At 47.8% G+C, this 25573-nt stretch overlaps 2 protein-coding genes and 1 long non-coding RNA gene across 4 annotated transcripts in view; 1 reads left to right on the top strand and 2 right to left on the bottom strand.

The window, feature by feature from the left end:
- LOC144932608 (uncharacterized) overlaps positions 1-11131 on the top strand; it is a 52111-nt gene extending 40980 nt beyond the window's left edge. Inside the window, exons 1-3 of one of the 2 annotated variants that reach the window (XR_013636926.1) lie at positions 821-866; positions 3966-4089; positions 11047-11131. This is a non-coding gene — a long non-coding RNA (uncharacterized LOC144932608). Of the gene's footprint in view, positions 1-820; positions 867-3965; positions 4090-11046 lie in introns of those variants that run through there. The other variant, XR_013636925.1, reaches the window with a different exon arrangement.
- LOC144932606 (uncharacterized) lies at positions 352-4280 on the bottom strand. Its single transcript, XM_078856845.1, has 3 exons — positions 3949-4280; positions 1781-1818; positions 352-868 (listed from the first exon to the last, which is right to left on the bottom strand). The coding sequence occupies exons 1-3, from the start codon at positions 4139-4141 to the stop codon at positions 518-520; spliced, it is 582 nt and encodes a 193-aa protein (XP_078712971.1). The 5' UTR covers positions 4142-4280; the 3' UTR covers positions 352-517.
- Positions 5930-20793, bottom strand: LOC144932607 (rho GTPase-activating protein 30-like). The gene is made up of 5 exons (XM_078856846.1): positions 20569-20793; positions 11025-11122; positions 9037-9139; positions 7403-7547; positions 5930-6049 (listed from the first exon to the last, which is right to left on the bottom strand). The coding sequence occupies exons 2-5, from the start codon at positions 11110-11112 to the stop codon at positions 5963-5965; spliced, it is 423 nt and encodes a 140-aa protein (XP_078712972.1). The 5' UTR covers positions 11113-11122; positions 20569-20793; the 3' UTR covers positions 5930-5962.
- Positions 20794-25573: the final 4780 nt, after the last annotated feature.

Below are 25573 nucleotides of genomic sequence, written 5' to 3'. Positions count from 1 at the left end.
TCGCATAGCGCCTTGACTAAGGTGCTGAACAGTTAATTAACTATTTGTACGGCAGAATAGTGTGATGAGATACGTGGAAGGATGGCAGTACATATGGTGATGCGTGAAATAAACGATGATGAAAGTGATGAGTGGTGAATGATGAGTGAGAGTGATGGATGGGTATGGAAGTTGGGAAGAGGGATGGAGTTAATGATGGGGAAGGGAGGGGGAAGGGGAGTTTGGGTAAGCAAGGGGAAATAAGCGATTTTTAAGGAACGTTTATTCCAGCCAATCAAACCAAGTTGTCACACGAACAAAACATGCCAACTCACGTTGTGTTCAACAGACCGGTCTGTTGAAAGACAATTCTCAGAGCTAGAATACGTCGAAATGTGTAAAACTCAACTATATACGATACTATTCTTTGCAGTCATTGGTAACCGGCCTCAGACCATGAACTCGTTAACTGGAACCCCAGTCCATTCCCAGGCCACCTCTGCCGCCACCGTGAGGCCTTCCTGAAGCTCAGACTCGCTTACTTGTCGAGCTGGTAGTCATCGCCGACACACACCATTCTCGAGCCCACCGAGTCCGCCCGCGGATGGATATTAAGGCGATGGAGATGGTGGTGGTCATTCTCTGCTTGGTCCTGCTGCAGACGATGATCCTGATGCTGCTGTTCCTGCTCTTGGGTTTCCTGGTGGTGCTGGTGGTGCTGCTGGTGGTGGTGGTGGTGGAGCTTGCGCCTGAGTGTTGGCGGAGTCCGCAGATCCTCGGGGAGGGCTCCGTGGGAGCGTGACGCCGCTCGCTGTGCTTCCTCCAGCGACACGAGGCGCAGGGCGGAACGCGACGCCACCTCTCCCTCCAACGGAGGAGGCAGCGCGGTCTGGAGCGACGTTACCCACACAAATATGACGCCATTCGCACCGGCGCTCATAATGACCATGCCGGGGCACTGAAACATGACCTCGAAGGCCCCGAGATCAACTCCCAAAACTGTCTCCACCATTCCCAGGGTTCATTATGGCCATCTGGGGGCGTGGTGCAGAACAAGTCGGTGTGACTTGGGATCATCATTCTCTCGACCCACGTTTTCTCCAGCCAGTGGTCCATGTAGGTGACACACAAAGACAAATAACCCCCTTATAGCTTAAACAGACTGTTCGTGCACGTGCTGCTAACGAGCACCTTTGAAGCCTGGCACAGCACACGAAGGGGTGGGTGGCCAACACCATGCCTGGCCGCCATTGTCTCCCTAGTGGCGATGTTTGGGCATGGCACCAGGTACTCATTTGAGGCTGAGTCGACCTAGAGGACGCTCAGGACCAGTTCAGATAATCGTCACTATTATTGGCCGTGAGTGGGAATCGAACTCAGGTTCCTGGGTTCATAGCGCATCCCGTTAACCGCTGCACCACCGCTCTCCACACACACAAACACATCAGCTCTCCACACACACAAACACACCAGCTCTCCACACACACAAACACACCAGCTCTCCACACACATAAACACACCAGCTCTCCACACACACAAACACACCAGCTCTCCACATACACACAAACACACCAGCTCTCCACACACGCAAACACACCAGCTCTCCACACACACACAAACACACCAGCTCTCCACACACACACAAACACACCAGCTCTCCACACACACAAACACACCAGCTCTCCACACACACAAACACACCAGCTCTCCACACACACACACCAGCTCTCCACACACACACTAACACACCAGCTCTCCACACACACAAACACACCAGCTCTCCACACACACTAACAAATACCTCTTCAGCTGCAGAGCTGTTCTGGGTGGAAAGTCCATCTGGAAAACAATGACGAACACTCTTCTCATTATTGTCATCATCGTGGGAATGCGGCTACACAGATGTGACATGGTGCTTGGCAGTTGGTGCCAGGAGTACTAAGTTATTCACGATTTTATTTCTCCCCGCCCCCCTCCGGCCCCACCAGATTCAATGAAATTGTCAGGATTTGGGGCCACGATTCAAAACTGGAATAGATTATTCACTTTTATTTTGTCGTACTATACAGTTGATGGATATTTTTTTGTTAATATATTGCATACATCCTTGCTTTCATACCGCTTTGTTCCATTAGCTGAACTATAACAAAAAAAGTCTAAGTGATTTCCTGCTCACATGAGCCTTGTGACCCCCACCCCCACGCGGGGGAATTGTGTCTCCCACCACCCCCCACCACCCCCCACCACGTGGGCGGGGGGCTCTTTATCTTATATAGATTCATAAAGCACCTTGTTCCAAGGCGCTTTACACCAATTGTACATCCGACGATAGTAGATGAAATAAATAGTGGGGTTATTAAAAGTGGTGGTGTAGTTATGGTGACACGAGGAGAGGTGGGAGTGGTTTCGGATGGATTGGGGTAGTGATAGGGGTTGCGGTAGACTTGGTCGTAGCTGGGGGCGGGGGCAGGCAGGCAGCTATCGGTAGCAGGATGGAGCGAGGGAGACGAGATGGAGGTTGCTTTAAGGGAGGAACGGAAGCAGGTTGGTGAAGGTGATTGTTTCATGTGCAGCAGAAGTTTGTTGCAGTGGAGGGGAGCAAGAAGGGAAAAGGACTGAAAGCGAGACTGGGCGCAGGGCAAGGGAGTTACAGAGAGGGACAGAATAGATTGGGAGCGTAGAGGATGCACTGGGAGAGAGGAGCACAATATGAGAGATGGAAGATATGGTGGGGCAAGACTGTGGAGGGATTTATAGACTGGAGTGTGAAATTGAAACAGACAGCGATAGGAGACTGGGAGCCAGTGGAGTTGGGAAAGTAGAGCAGGAGTGTGGGAATTGTGGGGGAGGTTAAGAATGATCTGGGCTGAGGCATTTTGTATATGTTGGAGAGGAGCAAAAGGGTAAGCAGGAAGGCCGAGACAAAGAATCAAGGGGAGTGAAAACGAGGGAGTGAATCAGCAGCAGATAGTCAGATGAGGGGATGGATTTTACGAATGCTGATCGTGTGAAAGTGGTAGGTGCGGGTAGTGGCAGAGATGTGGTTGGAGAGGGAGGAGATGAAGATGACTCAAAGGTTGCGAGCAGAGGAGACAGGAGTGAAGGAGAAGGGAGGGAATGAGAGGACAGGGTGGAGGGGAATGGGGAGAAGGGAAGGAAATTATTTCAGTTTTGGAAGGATTGATGACATCGAGGATTGGACAGTGACAAGGAGTCTGAAATGCGAGAGGCAAGGTCAGGGGCAAAGGAGGGAAAGGAAAAGAAAATCTGGGTGTCGTCGGCAAAGAAATGATGGGGAAAGTGAGGTGAGATAAAAAGGGTCCTAGGACAGACCGTTGGGGGACTACAACAGTGACATGGGGGGGAGGTGGAGTGGCTGAAAGAAACCAAGGAAGTGCATGAAGAGAGATAAGACTGGAGCCAGGAAAGGGGTGTGCTGGAGATACTGAAACTAGAGAGGGTGGAAAGAAGTGTAGGGAAGACTGAGGAAAGATCCAGAAGAATGAGGATTGAGGAGAGGCCAGAACAAGAATGGGCAGAGTTTGTTTTGATGATTCCATAGAGTGAGGAGGGCAGTTTCAGTGGGATGGAAGGGGCGGAATCCAGATTGGAACTGAGGGTAAAAGATACTATAATTAGATGAGATATCGTGAACAAGGCGGGAGTGGACAAGACGTTCAAGAACCTTCGAGAAGTAAGGGAGGACAGAGATTGGCCGGTAATTTGCAGGACTAAAAATGTCAATGGGGTGTTTTTTTTACAAGGTGGATTATGACAGCCGACTTGGAGGTGAGAGGAAAACACCAGAAGTGAGGGAGGAGTTTAAGAGGAAGACTAGGTAGGGGAGGGTAAGAGTGAGAATCGGAGGTAAAAGGGATGATGGAGGGATTGTATCTCTTGTGTCTTCACAACCCCCTCCCCCCCCCCCATGTTTGTCTCCCACCCCCCCCCTCCATGTTTGTCTCCCACCACTGTGCGGCCGAAAGGCGCTGGGCTGGAAGACGTTGCAGAAGAGGCGTTGCCGGTGGCTGAGCAGCGTCTCCACGACCACGGACTGAACCCGCACCTCCAGGAAAGCGGCACCCCCAACCGGTCCCCCCTCCGTGCCACGTGAGCTGTCCAAGCAACCACAATCATCACCACCACGGCCACCGAGCATCATCACCCAACTTCACGGTCCATCGCCATCACCCATACATTAGATCCACAGTCCAACATCATTACCCAGCATTACCCAACAACACCATCTAGCTTCGTCACCTATTATCATCATAAAAAAGCATCATCATCTAGCATCATCACTCACCACCACCACCGATCCCAGACCCACCACCACCCATTGCCCACCATCCATTGGTGTCCTTATAGCAATGGTGGTGATTTTAATGGTGGTGTTGATGTTGATGGTGATTTTGCGGTGATTTTGCGGTGATGTTGATGGTTGTGACGCTGATTGGTAGTGATGAGGGCGATGTTGACGGTGGTGTTGGCGTTGATGGCATCAGTGGCGTTGTTGGTGGTGTCGATGGCGCGACGTTGTGCTCACCGCAGGAGGTTGGGGGCCCACACGATGGCGAGGTTCTGGGCGTGCATGTTGGTCTGTGCGCTGTGAGACGCCATGTGACTCAGGTGGCTGATGAGGAACTCCAGCGTGCTATCACAGCAACAACAACAACAGCAGCAACAACAACAGCAACAGCAGCAGCAACAGCATACAAGCAATCAATGTTCATGTAGAGGCCTGTGTCAATCCACTGTTGGATGAGCCCCCCTTCCCCCCGCCCACCACCACGCCGTGAGGGTCATGAGAATTGCTTGATCATACTTCACCGCGTTCGTCCGAGTGGCTTAGATTTTGGAGCACAGTACATCTACACCATTGGAACCTCATTTGCCAGAAGAAAAAATATGATAATTGCTTTTTTACCCTTTTATCTGGCAACAAAACTGACACCTTTTTTACAAGGAGTCATGTTTGCATAGACCACAATACCTGCAGTCGTAATGCAAACAAAAAACATAACTCTGATAATGTATGCACTGTCCTTGAAGTTGATTGGTCCACACCCGAGACAGCTTTCCTTAGAGCCTAGTCTCACATGGTGTTAGACCAGATGACGCAAAAAGGCGCACGTAAAACAAGGGTAAAAATAAAAGGGTAAAAAAAACAATTATCACAGTACATCTGTCTATCTGGTTTCATCTCCCCCTCACTCCGTTTGCCCCGCTCTCACCCCCATCATTTAATAACAGAGTATGGCCATCGTAACTTGTGCATAGTGACAAGGGTGGTGGTGACGATGGTGGCATTAGTGATGATGGAGATGTTGATGGGGTTAATGTTACTCTTTCGAATGTACCTTGAACTTCTTTCGCACCGTACGTAGCTAACCATACTAATTGGAGGTGCGGGGGAAGGACAACAAACTAAACACAAAACGTTATCAAGAAATGAGTTTCAATTTAGGTTTTAAAGATTGAAAATTAATTTCTTTAGAGGGAGCTGGCGGATCGCGTAACAATGATTATGTAGTGAGGTAGTGGTAGTTAGTGGATGGCGTGACGATGGTGATGATGATGATTGTGCTGATGGCGATGGTGTTTACTTGTAGTGAGGTAGCGGTAGCTGGCGTGACGATGACGATGGTGGTGATTGTGCTGATGGCGATGGTGTTTACTTGTAGTGAGGTAGCGGTAGCTGGCGTGACGATGGTGATGGTGATGTTTGTGCTGATGGCGATGGTGTTTACTTGTAGTGAGGTAGTGGTAGCTGGCGTGACGATGGTGATGGTGATGATTGTGCTGATGGCGATGGTGTTTACTTGTAGTGATGACGATGACGATGGTGATGATTGTGCTGATGGCGATGGTGTTTACTTGTAGTGATGACGATGACGATGGTGATGATTGTGCTGATGGCGATGGTGTTTACTTGTAGTGATGACGATGGTGATGGTGATGATGGTGCTGATGGCGATGGTGTTTACTTGTAGTGAGGTAGCGGTAGCTGGTGGATGGCGTGATGGATCTTCTGGAGCCTCTCCTCAACTGAGGGAGCACGAACAGCCTCCTGGGACCAGGGCACACACAGTTGGTTATTACATCGTTCACCTATTTTGACCAAATAAAGACATCGATTCGTCTGAAGTCACCCAAGGCAGTATTGATTGCTGCTGATGATCATGGACCCGTGTGGGTGATTGGCAAAAATGAGGACATACGAAAGTGAGAGGACACTGGATTTTTGGCACTTAGAGTTTGTTTTTTCAAACTCCATTGATTGCAGTCACATTTATTTTAAATAGAGTCACAAGGAAATACAAACAAAAGTGTTGAGCCTGAGCTTGGACAAGTGCAGGAAGTTTATAGCATGGATGGCTGCGGGAAAGGAGTTTGCAACCTATGAAATTGAACGTTTCACTTAAATAATCTCTTGAGATGGAACATCTCATTTTCAATCATGACAATGGGGGCAGAGATTCTGCAGGGGTGATGAACATGGAAAGAAAAGACGAGAGCCCCGGATCGATTTCAACTCCGAGGATTCACACACTCGGTGCGATGCCAGAATTTAGGACGGGCACCCACAAAATGCAGTCTTCGCTAACAGTGCACTCTTTACCGACGGGGAGCACTTCTGCTTTCGCAACATGTTTCTGGAGGAAGTTACAACGGATCCGGCATGAGACGCGAAGGTGGGCAGGGAGATTGCGTTCCTGGAGGCAATGGCGATGTTGAGCTGGGTCTCCGCCGCAGCACAGATATTAACAATGGAAAAGATTTTGCCAGGAGATGCATTACGAAGATCAGGGGGCGAGGGTGGAGTATAGTGGGACACCTTAGCTAGCACAGGGGCTTCTGGGAAGAAGATGGTCCTTGTGCGAAATCGTAGAACAAGCAGTTTGAAAAATGAAGGCAGAAGTTGGAGAGAAGTGTACTGGAGATGCCCACGTGGTTATACGGGATGGAAAGGTCTTTGGTGTCAAAATCAGCAGAGAGATCTCGGACGACGAGGAGTGAGAGGGATCCACGATCTGGAGGGAGAGGAAGGTCACTCACAGGAGGTAGGGTCGGTAGAATTGTCCTCGGGGGAACCCAAATTGTCCTGGATCCCCGAGACCAAGGGGAAGAGGTGATAGAGAGGGGAAGAGGTGATGGAGAGGGGAAGAGGTGATGGAGAGGGGAAGAGGTGATGGAGAGGGGAAGAGGTGATGGAGAGGTAAACCTTCCTCAGGCCTTTTTCAAGAAAATGAAGATTTGAGATCGGATGGAAGTTGGCAGGGGTCTTCTAGAGGCTGCAGAAGTCACGTGACCCAGATAACAAGCAATACATCTGAAGACGCGTGATGCGATGAAGACATGCGCTGTCGCATACCAGACGTTTTCTACTACCGTGCATGGGCACACACACGCACATACGTACATCGAAGAGGTGGAAGAGGTGGTAGGTGAGCAGGGGCTCGGGCAGGTCGCGGAAGAACTGCTTACAGAGGGAGCTCACGCAGTGCACGTCGCGCATGTACACGCTCCGGGTCAGGTCCGGCACGCGGCCCGCATCAAACTCCTCCCTGCATCACCACCACCACCATGATCAGCATAAACACAATGCTCGGACACTCGTGAGACAAGGACAATAAAGGAGGCTTGCTCTGTCGTAGCCCAACTCAGTGTCAATGACAATGCATACATGATCAAAAACATGTTTTACCACATGCAGTTGATTCCTCGCAATAGGTGTATATTTGGCGTGGAAACATCTTAACACTTGCTGTATCGTTGCCAGGAAAGGGTAAGACCTTTTATTTTTTCATCATCTTGATACCGGCAAAAAGGGTCCTCGTTCACCATTCTGCTGCTAGCCGAGCTTGCTGTGGCCTCAGCGCTCCATCCTCTAGCTGAGCACGCTGCTATTCTGTCGTCGCACCGTCTTCTCAACTCACTCAGACGAGTCCCGAGGTCTCACTCGCCCCGAAAGCTTCCATTCCTCAAGGACCGCCGCCCCTCCTTGTGTGCAAGTTCCTCACAGGACTTGGATCCTTCCCAGCCCAGCCAATCACCTGCTGTTGCTACCCAGCATCGACCCTGATGCGAAGGGGGCTTTTTCTCAGCGCTGTTCTGTCTGCCCAGAGCCCCCTCCTTAAATAAAGTCATGGAACGTTCATTCCACATGCTCTCCGTTATTATTTAAAGCCATTCCTCTATGTGGGGCCATTACAATTTAAATGGCACGCTCAGTTCTGCAAGGCGCGCGGTGGGCCAATTACAGTAATGCATTGCTGCCAGCGTTCCCTCTGCAGAACTGGTTTAGCTGCAGGTGTTACACTTTCGATTTTATTGCTCACGCACTTTGATAATAAGCAGCATCACAATGTCCTCCAGTGTCCTTCCTTTTATTAGAAATACATATATCTAAAAGTTCCCTTACACTTGATCATATGAGTAGATTTTCCAGCTTACCCCAAATTCCAGCTTACTCGAGTCCAACTGGAAGGGGGTTGAATATTTATAAATGACAAAAACGATGCAGAAAGGTGATTAAGAAATAAATGTTGAACATTTTAGAGGTCGACTAACAACCATGTGAGTGAGCAAAACGGTTAACAGAAATTTTGTTTCATCATGGGACCTCCTTTGCCAGTACCAAAATATACTAATAGGGTTTTTCCCCTTTTTTCTGGCAACAAAACTGACACCTTTTGCAAGGAATCATGTTTACATTAACCATCTGGTCGAACACCATATGAGACTAGGCTGTAAAGAAAGCTGTCTCTGGTGTGGCCCAATCAGTTTCAAGGACAATGCATAAATTATCAGAGTATTGTTTTTTGTTTGCATTTGACTGCAAGTATTGTGGTTAATGTAAGCATGATTCCTTGCAAAAGGTGTCAGTTTTGTTGCCAGAAAAAAGGGGAAAAACCCTATTAGTATAAATTGTGTTTTTCTATCTACCATTGACCACATACCCACCGCACATACTATCAACCGTATTCCATAAAAGACACCTGAATATGAAATCGCATCGAGAGCTGCCTTTTGTAGAGGCCCGCGGCAGCTCACCTCAGACGCTTGGTATTGCTGGCAACGCCCGACAGGCGGTAGATTCCATCCACGAGGCCGTGCCTCTCCACAAACGCCGTGCACATGCGGACCACCTGCGGCGCTGTGAGGGGGTCGGAGTAGGGGTCAACTTTGGTTTTGGTGCCCCAAAGGTCATCATGTGCTCGGGGAAATTATCATTACAACAAATATGAAATTTCGATTTAAAGCTTTCGTGACTGAAGGGATTCATCTTCTTGGTTCTTTCGGTAAAGTCACGTAGAAGGGAAATAATAAAGTAATAAAAATAAAACATAATAAAATAATTCTCACGACGTTTCTGCCACAACGCCGAAACGTCGTGAGAATATAAAACCAGGTCTTCACCTGAGGACGGCTGCTTGCGTTGTGGCCGAAACGTCGTGAGAATTATTTTATTATGTTTTATTATTTTATTATTTCCCTTCTACGTGACTTTACCGAAAGAACCAAGAAAATATGAAATTGTACGTAAGATAATAGTGGCTGAAATAAAGAGTGGGGTGATGAAGAGCGGCGGTGTAGTTGTGGTAACCGTTCGGAGGACGGGTGGCAATGCTTAAGGAGGGGTTGCGGTAGGCCTGATCGTAGCTGGAGGGCAAGGGCAGGGAGTAACAGTATGATGGGTTAGGGTGCCAGGGATGAGTTTTCAAGAGAGGAATGGAAGCAGGTTGGTGAAGATGATTGTTTTATGTGCAGTGGGAGTTGGTTTTAGTGAAGGGAAGCAAGGAGAGAAAGGGGAACGGAAGCGTGACTGGTCATGGGGCGAGGGAGGCACAGAGACGGCCAGTAGAGATTGGAAGCGTAGAGGACGCGCAGTTATCACCAGCAAATTGTCGCCTACAACTGACGTTTGTTATACTCTTAGATTTTTCGGTAAAGTCACGTAGGTAAAAAATGAAATAAAAAATAATTTTTATTATAATTTTTATTTTATTTTGTATTAATTTTAATTTCTTTTTTTACCTACGTGACTTTACCGAAAGAACTGAGAGTATATATTTTCAAATCTAGAATTGACGTTTGTTAATGTAGTTGATCAGACATTGATCGCTGCTCCCCCTGGTGGGGAACTAGATCGGTAACTTACAGCGAGAGGGCAAAGGTCACCATGATCACCCGAGTTTGTGTGCAAAGTAGCCCAATAATCGTTTTATTTTTTAAACACCGTTTTCAACAAACTCTGTTTTCACTGGCTAGACAGATGTGTCACTCTATGCCAGATGCTATAGTTGCTCGCAGTAAATGCGTGTTTCTGGTAACATTATTTGGCGACATTTTACAAAGAATGATCCTAGCGTATCAGACAGGCCTTAACAAGAGGCGGTGGACATGTGGGTGCTCTGATAATGGTGGTGATGATAGTGCTGCACGTCTGGTGGTATTGTATAAGATATTGGTGATGGTATTAACCGTGCTATTGTTGGTGCTTGTGCTGATGGTTATATATATTGATGTTGCTGTGAAGATGGCTATACTTGTGGTGACGGTGCTGCTGTTGAAGGTGGTTATTTTGTTTATGCTTCGGTGGTAACTGCCAGCAGGCGCTTTTTCCACCGTTGGTGTTTTGGGTTGTGGTTGGGTTGTTGGTATTCTTAGGTTTTTTCGGTAAAGTCACGTAGGTGAAAAATTAAAATTAATAGAAGCAAAATAAAAATAAAATAAAAATCACGACGTTTCGGAGGCAACACAAGCTTCCGTCTTCAGGTGGAACCGTCACAGCACGATAGCTGTATCAAGTGACTTTACCGAAAAAACCTAAGAATATGAATCCTTGCAGTCACGAAAGCTTCAAATGTAGAATTGGTTGTTGGTGTTGTTGGCTGTGGCTGAGTTATTGGTTGTGGTTGGTGTTTGCGTTCTTGTTGGCGTTGGTTGGGCTGTTGGTTGTAAGTAAGATGCTGGCCATGCTGCTGTTATTGGTAGTGGTTGAGTTGTTGGTTGCCGCAGTGTTGTTGTCGTCGTCTCACCCTGATCTTCCCCGGACTGCAGCAGGGAGACCAACTCCACCCCGAAGACCCGCGCGGCTGTGTGCCGCCGGGAGAGGCGGGCCTTCATCCCACAGGGCCTTCACGCGACCACCAAAGACAAAGATCCCCTGTGTAGCCTTAGCAGACTATAGGGACATGTGCTGTTAGCTAGCGCCAATGAAGGCCGGCACGGTACATGAAAGGTCTTTTTCTCCCTAGTGGCGATATTTCCACACTCACTTGAGGTTCAGGCGACCCAGGGAGGCCCACAACTGGTTCAGATAATCATTCCTGGTATTGGCGGTGAGCGGTAATTGAACTCGGGTTGCAGCACAGCACGTTCACCGCTACACTATCACCACCGTCACCAACATTAGTATCCCCACTGTTACCACAATCGCCACGTACAGTGCGAAAAAAGTTCACCAATATAAACATCACCAACATCATCATCTCCGGCACTACCACCGTTTCCAAATTCAGCCCAACTATCACATCATCATCACCATCCAAAATATCATAAAAATGCTATATATTTTTTTTTTATATCAGGGATCATCAATGTCATAATGATTGGCATTATTAACGATGCTATTGTAATCAGCATCATCGTTACAAACATCATCGCTATCACCATGACTAACCATATTGTCATACTCTTTGGTTCTTCGGTAAAGTCACGTAGATATAAAAAAATATTTTAAAAATAATAATAAATCACGACGTTTCGATCGCAACACAAGCGGTCGTCCTCAGGCGGAAAAAATAATCCAGCAGTTCCACTGCTGGATTATTTTTTCGTGATATATTATTTTTTGTTTTATTTAAGTAAATAATTTTTCTACCTACGTGACTTTACCGAAAGAACCAAAGAGTATGGATTCCTGCAGTCACGAAAGCTTCACATCATATTGTCATAAATGCAATTATCATGTTTTACTCCATCATTAATGTCAAACATCGTTTTCATCAACATCATCACTATCATCAACAGTATCATCATCGATGCAAATAGCGTTGTCTCCAATAACTCCACCAACACCGTCATCAATTCTCAACCCACCACTTGCTGGCTGTCTTGACGCGCCGATACATTTTCCCATTTAGGAGGTGGTCTGAATTAAAAATTAATGCTAATTGCTATCATTTATGGAAACGTTAAAGATGAGCATTTGTCCATTAGGGTCTAAATATGTTCAACATATGCAGTTGTGAATGCACTCTCAGCACATTAAGCCATTCACCAGGACTTCACGATTGGACTCCAGGTACTGCCGCCCAGTGATTCATTATGGAGCAGGAGGTTTGTTGAACAAAGCATCCTAGTTTGCTGCTTGTGGACATTAAACACCCCTTTCTGCTTGTGGCTGGCTATGAAAGTACCAGAGTTTGAATCTGGGTTTCAGGCACCACTCATTAAGGTTATTATTTTGTCACGGTACATTTCAACTGTAATAGTGTACATGGAAATGTCATGGAAGGTGGTTTGTGCTACACCTATAATTTGCTTAATAAAAAAAATAGTCCTATATTATTTGAAAAACGACGTTTTTCTGGCTGGCTGGTGCGTGTAGGCCTCGGCAAGGTAAGGTAAATTACCTTTTTTACCGGGTAAAAGGGTAAAGGTAAAGGGTAAAGGTTTCCACATGCCAAGGGGTAAGGTAAAGGGTAGGGTAAAGGTAGCGCGAATAACCCGGTAAATACGGTGCCTTGTTTACCGCTAAAAGCTCCGTGGCGCAGTCCGTGGCCTCCATTTTAAATTTATATAATTGATGTCGGACCAGATGGAGACGGTCCACATTCTTGAGGTAGAGGTACTAGCAGACGAGGTCGAGGATGCCAGCAACGGCATTTTTGGGGTCGCTGCGAACAGCAATCGAAAGAGGCAGCGGCATGCGTTCCCGTGGGAGCACACGCACCATTGGATGGAGGGTGATCCCCAAGTACAGCAGGGGAAGCGGCAGTGTGTGCACTGCCGCAAGTGGTTTTCCACCCACACGAACGCGTCGGGATGGAAAGCCCACCTCAAGAAGCACAACGTGCACGCCCCAGGCAGCGAGGTCGGGACGTCGGTGTCGGCTGCCTGAAGGTTCCGTCTAACTGGGCCGGAGCGGCGCAGGATCTTATTGCCTGTCATTCGTCCGAGGACGACGGCAATGACGAACTTGATCAGGCTGTTGATGAGATCGCCATCGACCAAGACGACTGGGACGACGAGGTTATGGAGGACGGTGTCGTCGACAGCCTCAACGCCCGATTCGAGAGTATTCTATATAACATTTATCGTTATAAACCTTTTCATGTGTTGTACCACAGTAATTTCCCTGTAATCGGGTAATTTGTATGGGGTAAGGGTAAAAGGTAGGGTAAAGGTAGGCTCGTTGCTTTTGACCTTTTACCTTACCTGCTAAAGGCTAAAAGGTAGGGTAGAGTGATTGTATTGTGGTCAGGTTAAAGGTAGGGTAAAGGTAGTCTTGTTTTTTTTACCGTTTAACTTTGACCTTACCTTTCCGAGGACTAGGTGCGTGGGCAGCCAACCACACGGTGTTGACGTCACTCCACACATCTGTTGTGCATCTTTATATAATCTACATCGCTGGTGCATTGTCAAATTCTATGTATACTGCTCCACACGTAGGCAACCGTGCTAATCGGAGGTGTGGGGGAAGGACAACAAACTAAACACAAAAATCAGTTCTAAAGAAATGGGTTTTCAATCTCGATTTAAAAGTGCATAGCTCCAGTGGCTTCCTAATATCAGAAGGAAGAGCGTTCCAGACGGCCGCAGAAGCGCATCTGCAAGCGCGCGATGCAGTGAACGTTTTTGTTCGATGGTGAGCCAAAAGCCACTGCGAGGATAAAAATGACAACTGGCTGTGACGTTCCTCGCTTCTTCAACTCGTGCCGTCATCTACTCAGAAGCCGTCGTCGTTGCTCTCAAACGCAGTCGTAGCCTTGTTGGTCCAGACCCTACCTCTGCTCTGTCCTCGAAATGTTCACATCTTAGGAACATGCTTTAGGTTCTTTAGATTACACTGGTCAACAACAACAAAAATTCTGGCCTGGACTTTTGCAGCTGTTTTAGACTAATTTCAGGGTGCTGATTCCAAATCTGATCTCAGATTTGCTCTATCGGCATACCCCATTTTTATTGATTTTACCCGAAATTAACTCTGTCACTTATGATTGCAAGTTGTTGCGAGTCAGTGACTGCTTTAGTGTTAAAATATGGTGCTGTATTTTTAGGATAGTGTGTTTTATGCAGATATCCACATTTTTTTATATTTTTCTTCTGCAGTTTTTATTGAAAATGCAATATTTGATATCTCAAAAACTGATGCCAGATTTGGAATCAGCACCCCAAAATTACCTTAAAACCGTTGGAATATCTTATGCCAGAAAAAGTGTGTTGACCAGTGTTATTTGGCTGCTATAAATTCCCACGTGATAAGCCACTTCGTTGAGCTATCATTTGCGGTCATGTCGCTTAGAAAAAGAAGCTAAACGCTCAGTGGGCTTTACCTGGTTAAAATAAAATAGTTTAGTTTTATTTGTATGTTTTAGTGACTTGCTTACCTTTCCTATACTTTGCAGTCCTATCGTGTGTTTTTTTATTGTTTGTTGTTGTAACGTTCTGACCCCATGCCCCTACTGGACATCTGTGAAGAAGAGCTGTATAGCTCATCGGATTCCTCCTCCAGGATAAGAAGTTTCTGATTCTCATTATATTCCAACCATGACAACACCACCCAGTACTCTCACCCCACAACACGCTACCATGGAAACACCACGCGGTACTCCTACTCCACAGCTGTACTAAAATGTTAACATCCTCCGATACTCTCACTCGCCCACACTATTGTACCGTTACATAGTCCCCATCTGCTTCCTCTCAACAAACATGTCCACTACTCCAAGCTTCCAACCTTATTCTCCATATCAACCGCCATCGCAAGGCTCCTCACTGGCCCCGAGGCATCAACAATGCCTCACCACAAAGCCTTCCACTGCAGATACAGCGTCCACTTCATGCTCAATTCTCACTGCGAAACATCCACTCGGTGCAAGGTCACATCGCATCCACAATGTCCTACATTAGGGCACTAGTGACATCCTCTGTCTCACCGAGACTTGACACACATTCCCTGAAATCTAGTCACTCTTTTACGATGTAATCCTCTGGCTGCCACCTCCAGGAGCTTGCTCCCCTTTCTGGCTGGGTTGGTAGATTGATCAACATCTGTAAGTGGCAAGAAACCCCTTCGAATCGGAAGCACGAGTGCAGGCCGGTAAATCAAACAGTTTCAACGACAACACAAAAACGTGAACTGTACACAAGTTCTGGACCTTGTGGTAGAATTGCTGCCATCTCCAAACCTGACTTTAAATTCTCGACCAAAAATAAATCATCTTCGGGAGCATCTCTCTCTTCACTTGCCACCACTCTATAACCTCAACATTTCGACTAACATCCATCAATGCCAAACCCAAACTTTGACGTTAAGTCTCTCCCCTCCACTCATCGTTACTGATGATTTCATAATCCATGTTGGTGATCAATACAATCCCATCATTTCACAGTCACTCTTGGAATCAATGGATCTATCCCAACTAATATTATATCCCACTTAAACCCAATAATCCCAACCTTGTGAAATCCAACACCAAATCCATGACGCTGGAAACCAATAAAACACTTTTCAGCGTTGAAATCTACCTCCTGCATCTCCAAAACTCGACTTCCTCCACTGCTCCTTCACAGTTGCCAAGTGTTAGCAAGTGAGAAAAGGTCAATGAAATCAGTGTAATATACTATGCAATAAAACAGTTTCTTTCTGGCTGGCTGCCTGACTGGTTAACAGGAGGCAAGGCCTGATGGATGGACGGATGGACCGTCACGTCCTAAAGGACGTGCGCGTTCCTATCTATAAAGCAAATATTCATGTCAATTGCATGAGGTAATCGAGTGGCCCCTCTGAGTCCCCCCCATCGTCATCGAGTCACGCGCCTTGCGGGTGAAGGCGGAAGAGGTGGCCACGAGGGCTGTGGGTTCCATGCGGTGAGGCACGGAGAAGACCGAGAGCGTGGGATGCCACTAATTCCTCACCAGCCTCACACACACACACCCAGCTGTCAGAAACATCATTCCCTCACGCGGCCAGGGGCGTGCTGTTAGTAGCGTGCGTACGTACGTTAATGCAGCACTCACATATAATATACATGTTTAAAACTGGCTGGCTGCTAGCCTTTTTTTTTATAAAAGTACTTTTGTGATCATGAAACTTTTTCAGGGATAGAAATGGCTCGATTTGGTTTGTATGTATGAACTTATTTCGCACCGTACGTAGCCAACCGCACTAATCGGAGGTGCGTCGCCTTATTCTAACTCGTCGCCCCCACTGATGTCCTCTTCTTCCTCCCCCCCCCCGCCCCGTGTGTGTGGATACTGCCGACAATATAAATGTATTTTGACGAGAATTTTTGGAAATCTGTTGGATCAACTTTTTACCTCCAAATCTGGGGGCGGGCGGGAGCGGTCCACGTTCGATACAACTTTGTGTTTCAGTCCATCTGAAAGGCGCTTATAATTGGGTTGACGGACAAACGAAACATTGCCCTTTTATAAATGATTCTCACGCCGTACACTATTCTGTATCAAGTGTGCCAGCCTGATACTTGACATTGGTTCACCTACATTTCACATGTGACGTGAATTTACGTGCATTCAATCAATGTTTTTTTGTAGTTGTGTTTAATTGTTGTAAATAAACGCGTTATATCTGTGCGCGGTTTGCCCCTCCCATTTAATGTAAAGGCCAACATAAATTTTCAAGTTTCCGCTTCTATAAATGTACACGTAAAATAACTGCGAAATGTTGTTGTTGTTGTTGAAAATCTTTCACGAAGAGGTAAGAAACATCTTAACGATTTGGCCAGCCGGACTTCGGAAAACATTGTGGTTTCCAGAGAGAGAGGAAACATCGGGTTAGACGGACCGAGGCGAAATGAGTAATCAGATTTTAAAAACGTAACGCGTAGCTGACGGGCTTTTCCAAACTCCACCAGTCGGCGCCACCCAATTTTCTCCCATTCAAATACGAATTAAGTCCTTCCACGCTGCACGCGCCAGATAATTGTTAAACAGGTCCCACGTGACGCGCTAATCAATTAACGCTGCGAAAATTGCCGATTCGAATGAAGCTCGCGACCTCAGTGTTGGGGGGAGGGGGGTGCAGCTCCACCCCGCCAACTTTATTTTCTCACACCCATGTAACAATAACAAGGGAGCGATGCAGACAATTTCTCCTTCACAAATAAAGTTTTTTTTTACTAAACCCACCGCATTATATCCTGGACAGAGGTCGCAAACGGGTTTTGATTCCTTACCCGTACCCGTACCCGGCCGCACCAGGGTCGCAAATGGGTACCCGTACCCGTACCTGGTCGGGTACGGGTAGCCGGGTATCGGGTAGGGTACGGGTATCGGGTACCCGATTGCGACCTCTGATCCTGGAGTGCATAATTGTAACGGCATTCATTCAATGTCCGCAAACTCTGGACCCGTTTTAACAGTCTCACCAGCAGCGTCTGGCTTGCTTGAACCATTGCTGGAACTGTCAGATGTTATGGGCAAGAACCCTCTCTTTGAGATATGGGTAGTCATGTAAAATTACGGTCATGTAAAAGTTGGCAATCGTGTCATCATCTGAGTCGTAGCCCAAATCATACACAAAACAATCCCGCAAATATAAGATTCCTGTAGAGTACTGCCCTTAACTATTAACGCAGGAAAGTCCCACCACAGAGTCTCAGGGCTGTTTGGCCGATTCCATTCATGAGGGTTTGGAACGCGGGAGAAAAGTGAAATAGCAAGAGAAACCGCACACAATACTGCACCGTACGACAGCGTAACACTCAACACTCCACACGGATAGATTCAAGAATCCACTGTTATATTACCGTATCCTGGCCACCTCGTAGTCCAAGCCTACAACGTCTGATATTCTAAGGCAGGGTCACATACAAGTGCTAACCAGGCGCAGTTCTGCTTGGCTTCCGAGACTGACGGGTTGGCTGCATTCAGACTGATGTGTTCACGGGATTTGCTGACCAAGCCAGCCAGGGGCGCAGCGCCTCGCGACCGGAGCAGACAATGATCGTCACTGATTCACGATATAGGTTTTTGGTTTCAGATAAACGTGTCGTGGAAGTGAAAGAAGTGAATTATTTTGTCCTTTGAAAAACGTGACATTTTTTTTTTACTATTTGGCCATGTCGGGTGGTGGAGGGTTACGACACATATATAAATAACGCCATCTGACCCAAAAACCTTGATTATTAATAATATTAGTCGCGAAAGCCGACGTGTTAAATCGTCACTGATGTTGACCGTGAATGGGAATCGAACTTTGGGACGCCGGGTTGGTAGCGCAACGCTTTAACCACTGCAATACTGCTCCCCTTTACCAATGAAACACAAACATCCCCCGTGTAGCCTTAACAGACTGTAGGGGCAAGTGCTGTTAGCGAGCACCTATGAAGGCCGGAACGGTACACGAAAGGGTGGGTGGCCAGCACCACGACCGACCGCCTTTGTCTCCCCAGTGGCGATGTTTACACACCGCACCAGGTACTCATTTAAGGCTGAGTGGACCTAGGGGAGGCCCAGGACCGGTTCAGATAATCGTCACTGGTGTTAGCCGTGAGCGGTAATCGAACCCGGGTCGCCAGGTTCATAGCGCAGCGCGCTAACCGCTACACTACCGCTCCCACACACACACACACTGACTTGACTGACACACGCAACACACTCAACTCCCCCCCCCCCCTCTTAGTTAATTGGCTGAGCCGGGTGCCCCCCCCCGGATGGGTAATAAACTCGAGGCTCACGCTTCTGCGGTTCTAATTGAGTCGCCGTGACCTGGGGGAGGCCGTGGCGGGCAGGGGGGGGGGCACAGGCGCTGATCGAGGACTGTGGAAATTACACATTCCCATGACGGCACCGAGTCCGTCCGTCCGCGGCGACAGCCAAAAATCAAGCGACTGCTGGCTGAAGGGCACAAGGCAAAGCTCCAGAGCGTGGCGTGGCATTTGGAAGAGGGTTGTTGAGAGATGGGGCAGTTGTTGGTAGCGCCGATAGCGGGTGAATTCCCGATTGTGCGGTTCCCAGCGCCTCTGAATCATTCCCTCTGACAGTGGAGGGAAACTATGCGTAGCAAATGACGTCCTTCTAACTCTATAGTGTTGAACGTATAGAGGTTATACTGTGGATAGTAACCATATTTTCGAGAAAATCGATTATGTTGGGTTTCTAACGGTGATTAAATAAATGGCAGTAATCGATTGCTTACCAATGGGACAAACAAATCACGACACAGGAGGCACTAAGCATCATCATCACGTCCTCGACTACAGTATAAAGCTCACGCTCAATTGTACCGTAATCGTCACATTAACATCGATTATTCAACAATCGTAGTTGGATCGAAATATCGATAATAATCATCGTATACCCAAATCACTCGGAATTCTCCAGATCTCTTCAGGTTTCGCAAGCTAAGCATGGCAGCAGAGAGCAGGCAGAACAATCCGTTGTATTGTATTTCTATGGCCCCACGCCCAAGCCCAATTGCTCTTCTAACTCACACTGACCACGGTGGTGATGTATGGCGAACAAAACAACCTCCAAACGACCGCTACGGTGCGGGGAAACTCATCCAGCAGTGGAATGAGACTGTGCACGTGCAATATTCATGGCAGTTACACGGACTCTTTATAAAACTAGGCAGGAGTTTTGTCTCCTTGGGGAAACAAGGGTTCTGTGCTATTCTTTTTGAACCTATCTACGTGAAAGACCCAAAGAATGTATGGTTCTGTGTCAGACAAGAGATGAGCCAATGCCTCTGAATTGCACAAGACAAGCGTTCCGAATCAGATGAGACACGCGCTCCCTATCGCGTGGAACGAGGCTTCTGATTTAGACACGGATTCCGCATCAAATGACACGAGACGATCCAATTATTTTGAGCTGTCGATAAGCCGAGGGTTCTGTATGAGACTTGGGTTCCATAGCCGATGAAGCGTGGATTCTGTCTCGGATTAGACGACGGTTCTGAATTAGATGGAACGAGAGTTTTAATTTAGACACGAATTCTGTACAGGATGAGACGGAGCAATACGAGGGATTTGAATTGGATAACAAGCGCGTGTGCTGCATCAGATGGAACAAGGGTTTTGAATCAGAGGAGACGAGGGTTGTACATCGAATGGAAACACAATTCCAGGAATAATCCGAATCTCTCACCGAGAGAGATAAGGCCTCGCCGAACGAACAGAGATCAACGCAGCTTCAACACCGACACACAAATTAAAGGAGTATGACAAAAATAAAATACGTTGATACTGTCAAACAAAAAAAAACGGGTCCCGTTTTGTAGATTACAGGATCACTGTACTCACAACTGTCCGAGGCCGTCGTCGAAACGGGTTCACATGCGTCCACAAAACGCATTATTTAAATCGCGACATGTCACACGGCACATACCTACACGCCAGTAAGGCTTCGATTCCACACAGCGCGAGTTCCAGTGGGATGATGAGCCTGTGTGTGTGTGTACTTTGTGTTTGTGTGTGTTGTGGTGGTGGGGGGGTTTAAATTTTATAGTCGTCGGTGTCTCCGCGCGTGTTGTTTATTCGCCCCGTTGGTATTTCAGGCCGTGTTTAATGTAAAAGCTTCGTCGGAGCTCACGGCCAGCGAGATTAAGGAAGGGGGCCCGCGTGCCCTTCGGGCGGTGATGGAAGGGGAGGAGGGAGGGCGTGGGGGGGGGTTTGGAGTTTGCGCGTGTGAGCGTAAGAATAGGGTGTGTGTATGTTGATGCGAGCGAGAGTAAATGAAAGAGGATGTGATGGAGAGTGTGAAAGAACGAGTGGTGTGTGTGTGTTGTGCTAGTAGTGTGTGTGAGAGAGTGTGAGTGTATGTGTGCGTCGCTGTGGAGGGTGTGATCGGGTGTGCGAGTGTGTGTGAATCATCGAAGATGCGACAGGGGGTGTCAGTGTGTGTGTGAGTGTTGTGTGTATGTCAGTGTGTGTGAGTGTTGTGTGTATGTCAGTGTGTGTGAGTGTCAGTGTTGTGTGTATGTCAGTGTGTGTGAGAGTGTGAGTGTTGTGTGTATGTCAGTGTGTGTGAGAGTGTGAGTGTTGTGTGTATGTCAGTGTGTGTGTGAGTGTTGTGTGTATGTCAGTGTGTGTGTGTGTGAGTGTTGTGTGTATGTCAGTGTGTGTGAGAGTGTTGTGTGTATGTCAGTGTGTGTGTGTGAGTGTTGTGTGTATGTCAGTGTGTGTGAGTGTCAGTGTTGTGTGTATGTCAGTGTGTGTGAGTGTGTGAGTGTTGTGTGTATGTCAGTGTGAGTGTGAGTGACAGAGGTTTGTAATAGGAAGTGTTTGTGAGAGGGGGGTGTATGAGAGAGGGTGCTTGTTCGTATGAGAGTGTGTATGTGTGTTAGTACGAGTGTGTGGGAGTGTGAGTACGAGTGTGTGGGGAGTGTGAGTATGAGAGTGTGGGGAGCGGTGGTGTAGTGGTTAGCGCTACGAACCCGGCGACCCGAGTTCGATTCCCGCTCACGGCCGACACCGGTGACGATTATCTGAAACGGTCCTGGGAATCCCCTAGGTCCACTCAGCCTCAAATGAGTACCTGGTGCCGTGTGTAAACATCGCCACTGGGGAGACAAAGGCGGCCGGGCGTGGTGGCTGGTCACCCACCCCCTACAACACACGAACATACAACTACAAGATGACTTGTCACCTATTAAGGGCCGGAAGGACAGACGAATGAGACGAGAAGGGCTGGAAGTCTGACGGATGAGAGGAATGTCGTCGAGTCTTTGCTTAATAACCATCAACGTGCAACCCCCCCCCCCCCACAAAATTTGATAAATTGAGTCCCCAAATTACAACTCGGGAGTCGGGAGGTTGATTGGCGCGCCTGACATGGGGCAGGCTCAAGGCTTGGGACATGCGTTGCTAAGTCTCGAGCACAGCACTCAACGCGTTGCATATTCCGACCTTTGATTTATCTGTGAACCAAAGCAATTGGCCTCCTGTGCAGCGTGAGGCCGCCAATGCGGTGTGTGTAGAAGGCGAGCTGTGTGGCCCCACACATCGACCACGAGATGTGGCCCCACACATCGACCACGTCGCTCCCCTACAGCCGACGCCAGGCAGGGTGCAACCACAGCACGCGGTCCTCCAGAGATGCGGCCAATGCCGGATTATCCCCAGCAGCAAAAGTAGCTGCACGTGTTGCAGTTACTACACAGTAGCTGCGACACGTGTAGTAGCTACATGTGTAGTAGCTACAACACGTGTAGTAGTGTTGTAGCTACTTGTGTAGTAGCTACACGTGTAGTAGCTACTACAGTAGTAGCTGCATGTGTAGCAGCTACACGTGTAGTACTTGTGTAGTAGCTACATGTGTAGTAGTAGCTGCGCGTGTAGTAGCTGCACGTGTAGTAGCCACATGTGTAGTAGCAACTACACGTGTGTAGCGGCTACATGTGTAGTAGCTACACACGTGCAGTAGCTACGGGTCCCGCACTTTAAAGGGCCACGCGCTAAATGCTTTCAAGCTGTCAATTCCGGTTCAGTTATTCTGCACTTGCTCTATTACTATAGTACTATACCGCCTTCAACTTTTATTAACGACTGGCTGTTTAGGGTTAGCGATTTGTCGTATTATCTGGCTCTATACCAAATAAAAAAAATACGATTACTTTACTATGCAAGGTAAAAATGTGTGTTTTAATATTTTTTTAGGGCTCCCTTTTCACATATGCTGCAGGTCCCGCACTATGGATACAGACATTGGAATGATCCATTCGCAGCGCCTGGATGTATTGTCGTGATTCAGAGTCCATGATTCGATGTTTTATTTTAAACGATAACATTATGATCAACGTAGCGGCTGCCGGGTTCGAGCGAACGCACGTCATGTATACACGCTACGAATCGATACATTCTCAACGTGAACATGAGCACAGACACGGACTCGCCCACACATCCCAAGGCAAGACCCTGCAAAAAGACGAAGAGATTTGAGACTCAACATCAAACAAATGATGTGGCGATGCTGCGTTGGCGGTGGCGCACAAGCACTAATAACCCCCGCACACATTAACACATTCCTCAATAATGTCGTGGCCTTCAAAGGGGAAATAATATACTATGATAGGCGACGTTTCGGGTAGTGTCCCTTGTTAATGGAACATAGAGCGAGATAGGCGAGAGAGATAGTGGACTTGAGGATTCCATAGAATGCTCATGACATACAAGTACTGACACTTGCATGCACAGTACACACACACAGTACACACACACAGTACACGCACACACAGTACACACACACACACAGTACACACACAGTACATACACACACAGTACACACACAGTACATACACACACAGTACACACACACAGTGACACCTTTCCAGTACACACACACACAGCACACACACAGTACACACACACAGTACACACACACACATAGTACACACACAGTACATACACAGTACACACACACAGCACACACAGAACACACACAGCACACACACAGTACACACACACACAGCACACACACACAGTGACACCTCTCCAGTACACACACACACAGTACACACACACACAGTACACACACACACACTACACACACACAGTGACACCTCTCCAGTACACACACAGTACACACACAGTACACACACACACACAGTACACACACACAGTACACACACACAGCACACACACAGTACACACACAGTAGACACACACAGTACACACACACAGTGACACCTCTCCAGTACACACACACAGTACACACACAGTACACACACAGTACACACACACAGTGACACCTCTCCAGCACACACACAGTACACACACACTACACACACACACTACACACACACAGTACACGCACACACAGTACACGCACACACAGCACACGCACACACAGCACACGCACACACAGCACACGCACACACAGTACACACACACACAGTACACACACACACAGTACACACAGTACACACACACAGTACACACACACACAGTACACACAGTACACACACACACACAGTACACACACACAGCACACAGTACACACACACACAGTACACACACACAGCACACAGTACACACACACACAGTACACATAGCACACACAGTACACACACACACAGTACACACACACAGTACACACAGTACACACACACACACAGCACACACAGCACACACACACACAGCACACACACACAGTACACACACACAGTACACATAGCACACACACACAGCACACACAGTACACACACACACACAGTACACACAGTACACACACAGTACACACAGTACACACACACAGTACACACAGTACACACACACACACACACAGTACACACACACACACACAGTACACACACACACACAGTACACACACACACACAGTACACACACACAGTACACACACACACAGTACACACACACACACAGTGACACCTCTCCAGCACACACACAGTACACACACACAGTACACACACACACAGTACACACAGTACACACACACAGTACACACACACACAGTACACACACACAGTACACACACACACAGCGCTCAGGAAGTCGTGGGACGTGGCGGTTCAGACGCAGAGGAAGCGCGGCCCCGCACGTGCGCGCTGCTGATAACGACGCCTCCTCCTCCACCGCCACCTCGCCGCGTTCATCAGCAGCTCGAAGCCGCTCTCGGCCGCTCACTGCAGCTGATGTGAACACAACAAGACAAAGACACCCCCCAGCACATCCCCTCCCCCCGTAGAACTTTTGGGGCAATTGCTGTTTGCGAGCGCCTATTAAGGCTCGCACGGCGGTACACGAAAAGGGTGGGTGGCCAGCACCACGCCCGGCCGTCTTTGTCTCCCCGGTGCTGATGTTTAAACACCCGCACCAAGTTACTAATTTAAGCCTGAGTCGACGATAGTGGGGGAGATGGGGCGGGGGGGCGGTTCAGATAATTGCCACGAGCGCAGCGCTACCGTTCTTAAGCAATCAGCAGCCACTTGCACACACTCACTACGGCTGCTATGAATACACTCACTCACTACGGTTAATATGATTACACACACTCACTACAGCTGATATGAACACACTCACTCACTACAGCTGATATGATTACACACACTCACTACGGCTGCTATGAATACACTCACTCACTACGGTTAATATGAATACACTCACTTACTACAGCTGATATGAATACACTCACTCACTACAGCTGATATGAATACACTCACTACAGCTGATATGAATACATTCACTTACTACGGCTGATATGAATATAACTTGCTTTTGCAGTGTAATTTGTCAGGGCTGGGTCTTTCGTGACGTCTGTAGGCGCATCGTTAAACCACCAAAGCCACTCTCGAAACTCTTTCACTGTGACCTCTGTGTGTGTCCGTGCTGCAAATACGCTCCCTGTAGATAACGGATACGTATTTCAATTCCCC

This window comes from Lampetra fluviatilis, chromosome 5 (assembly GCF_964198595.1).
Source record: "Lampetra fluviatilis chromosome 5, kcLamFluv1.1, whole genome shotgun sequence".
Classification (NCBI taxonomy): Eukaryota; Metazoa; Chordata; class Hyperoartia; order Petromyzontiformes; family Petromyzontidae; genus Lampetra; species Lampetra fluviatilis.
This window is presented reverse-complemented; position numbering and strand designations above follow the sequence as displayed.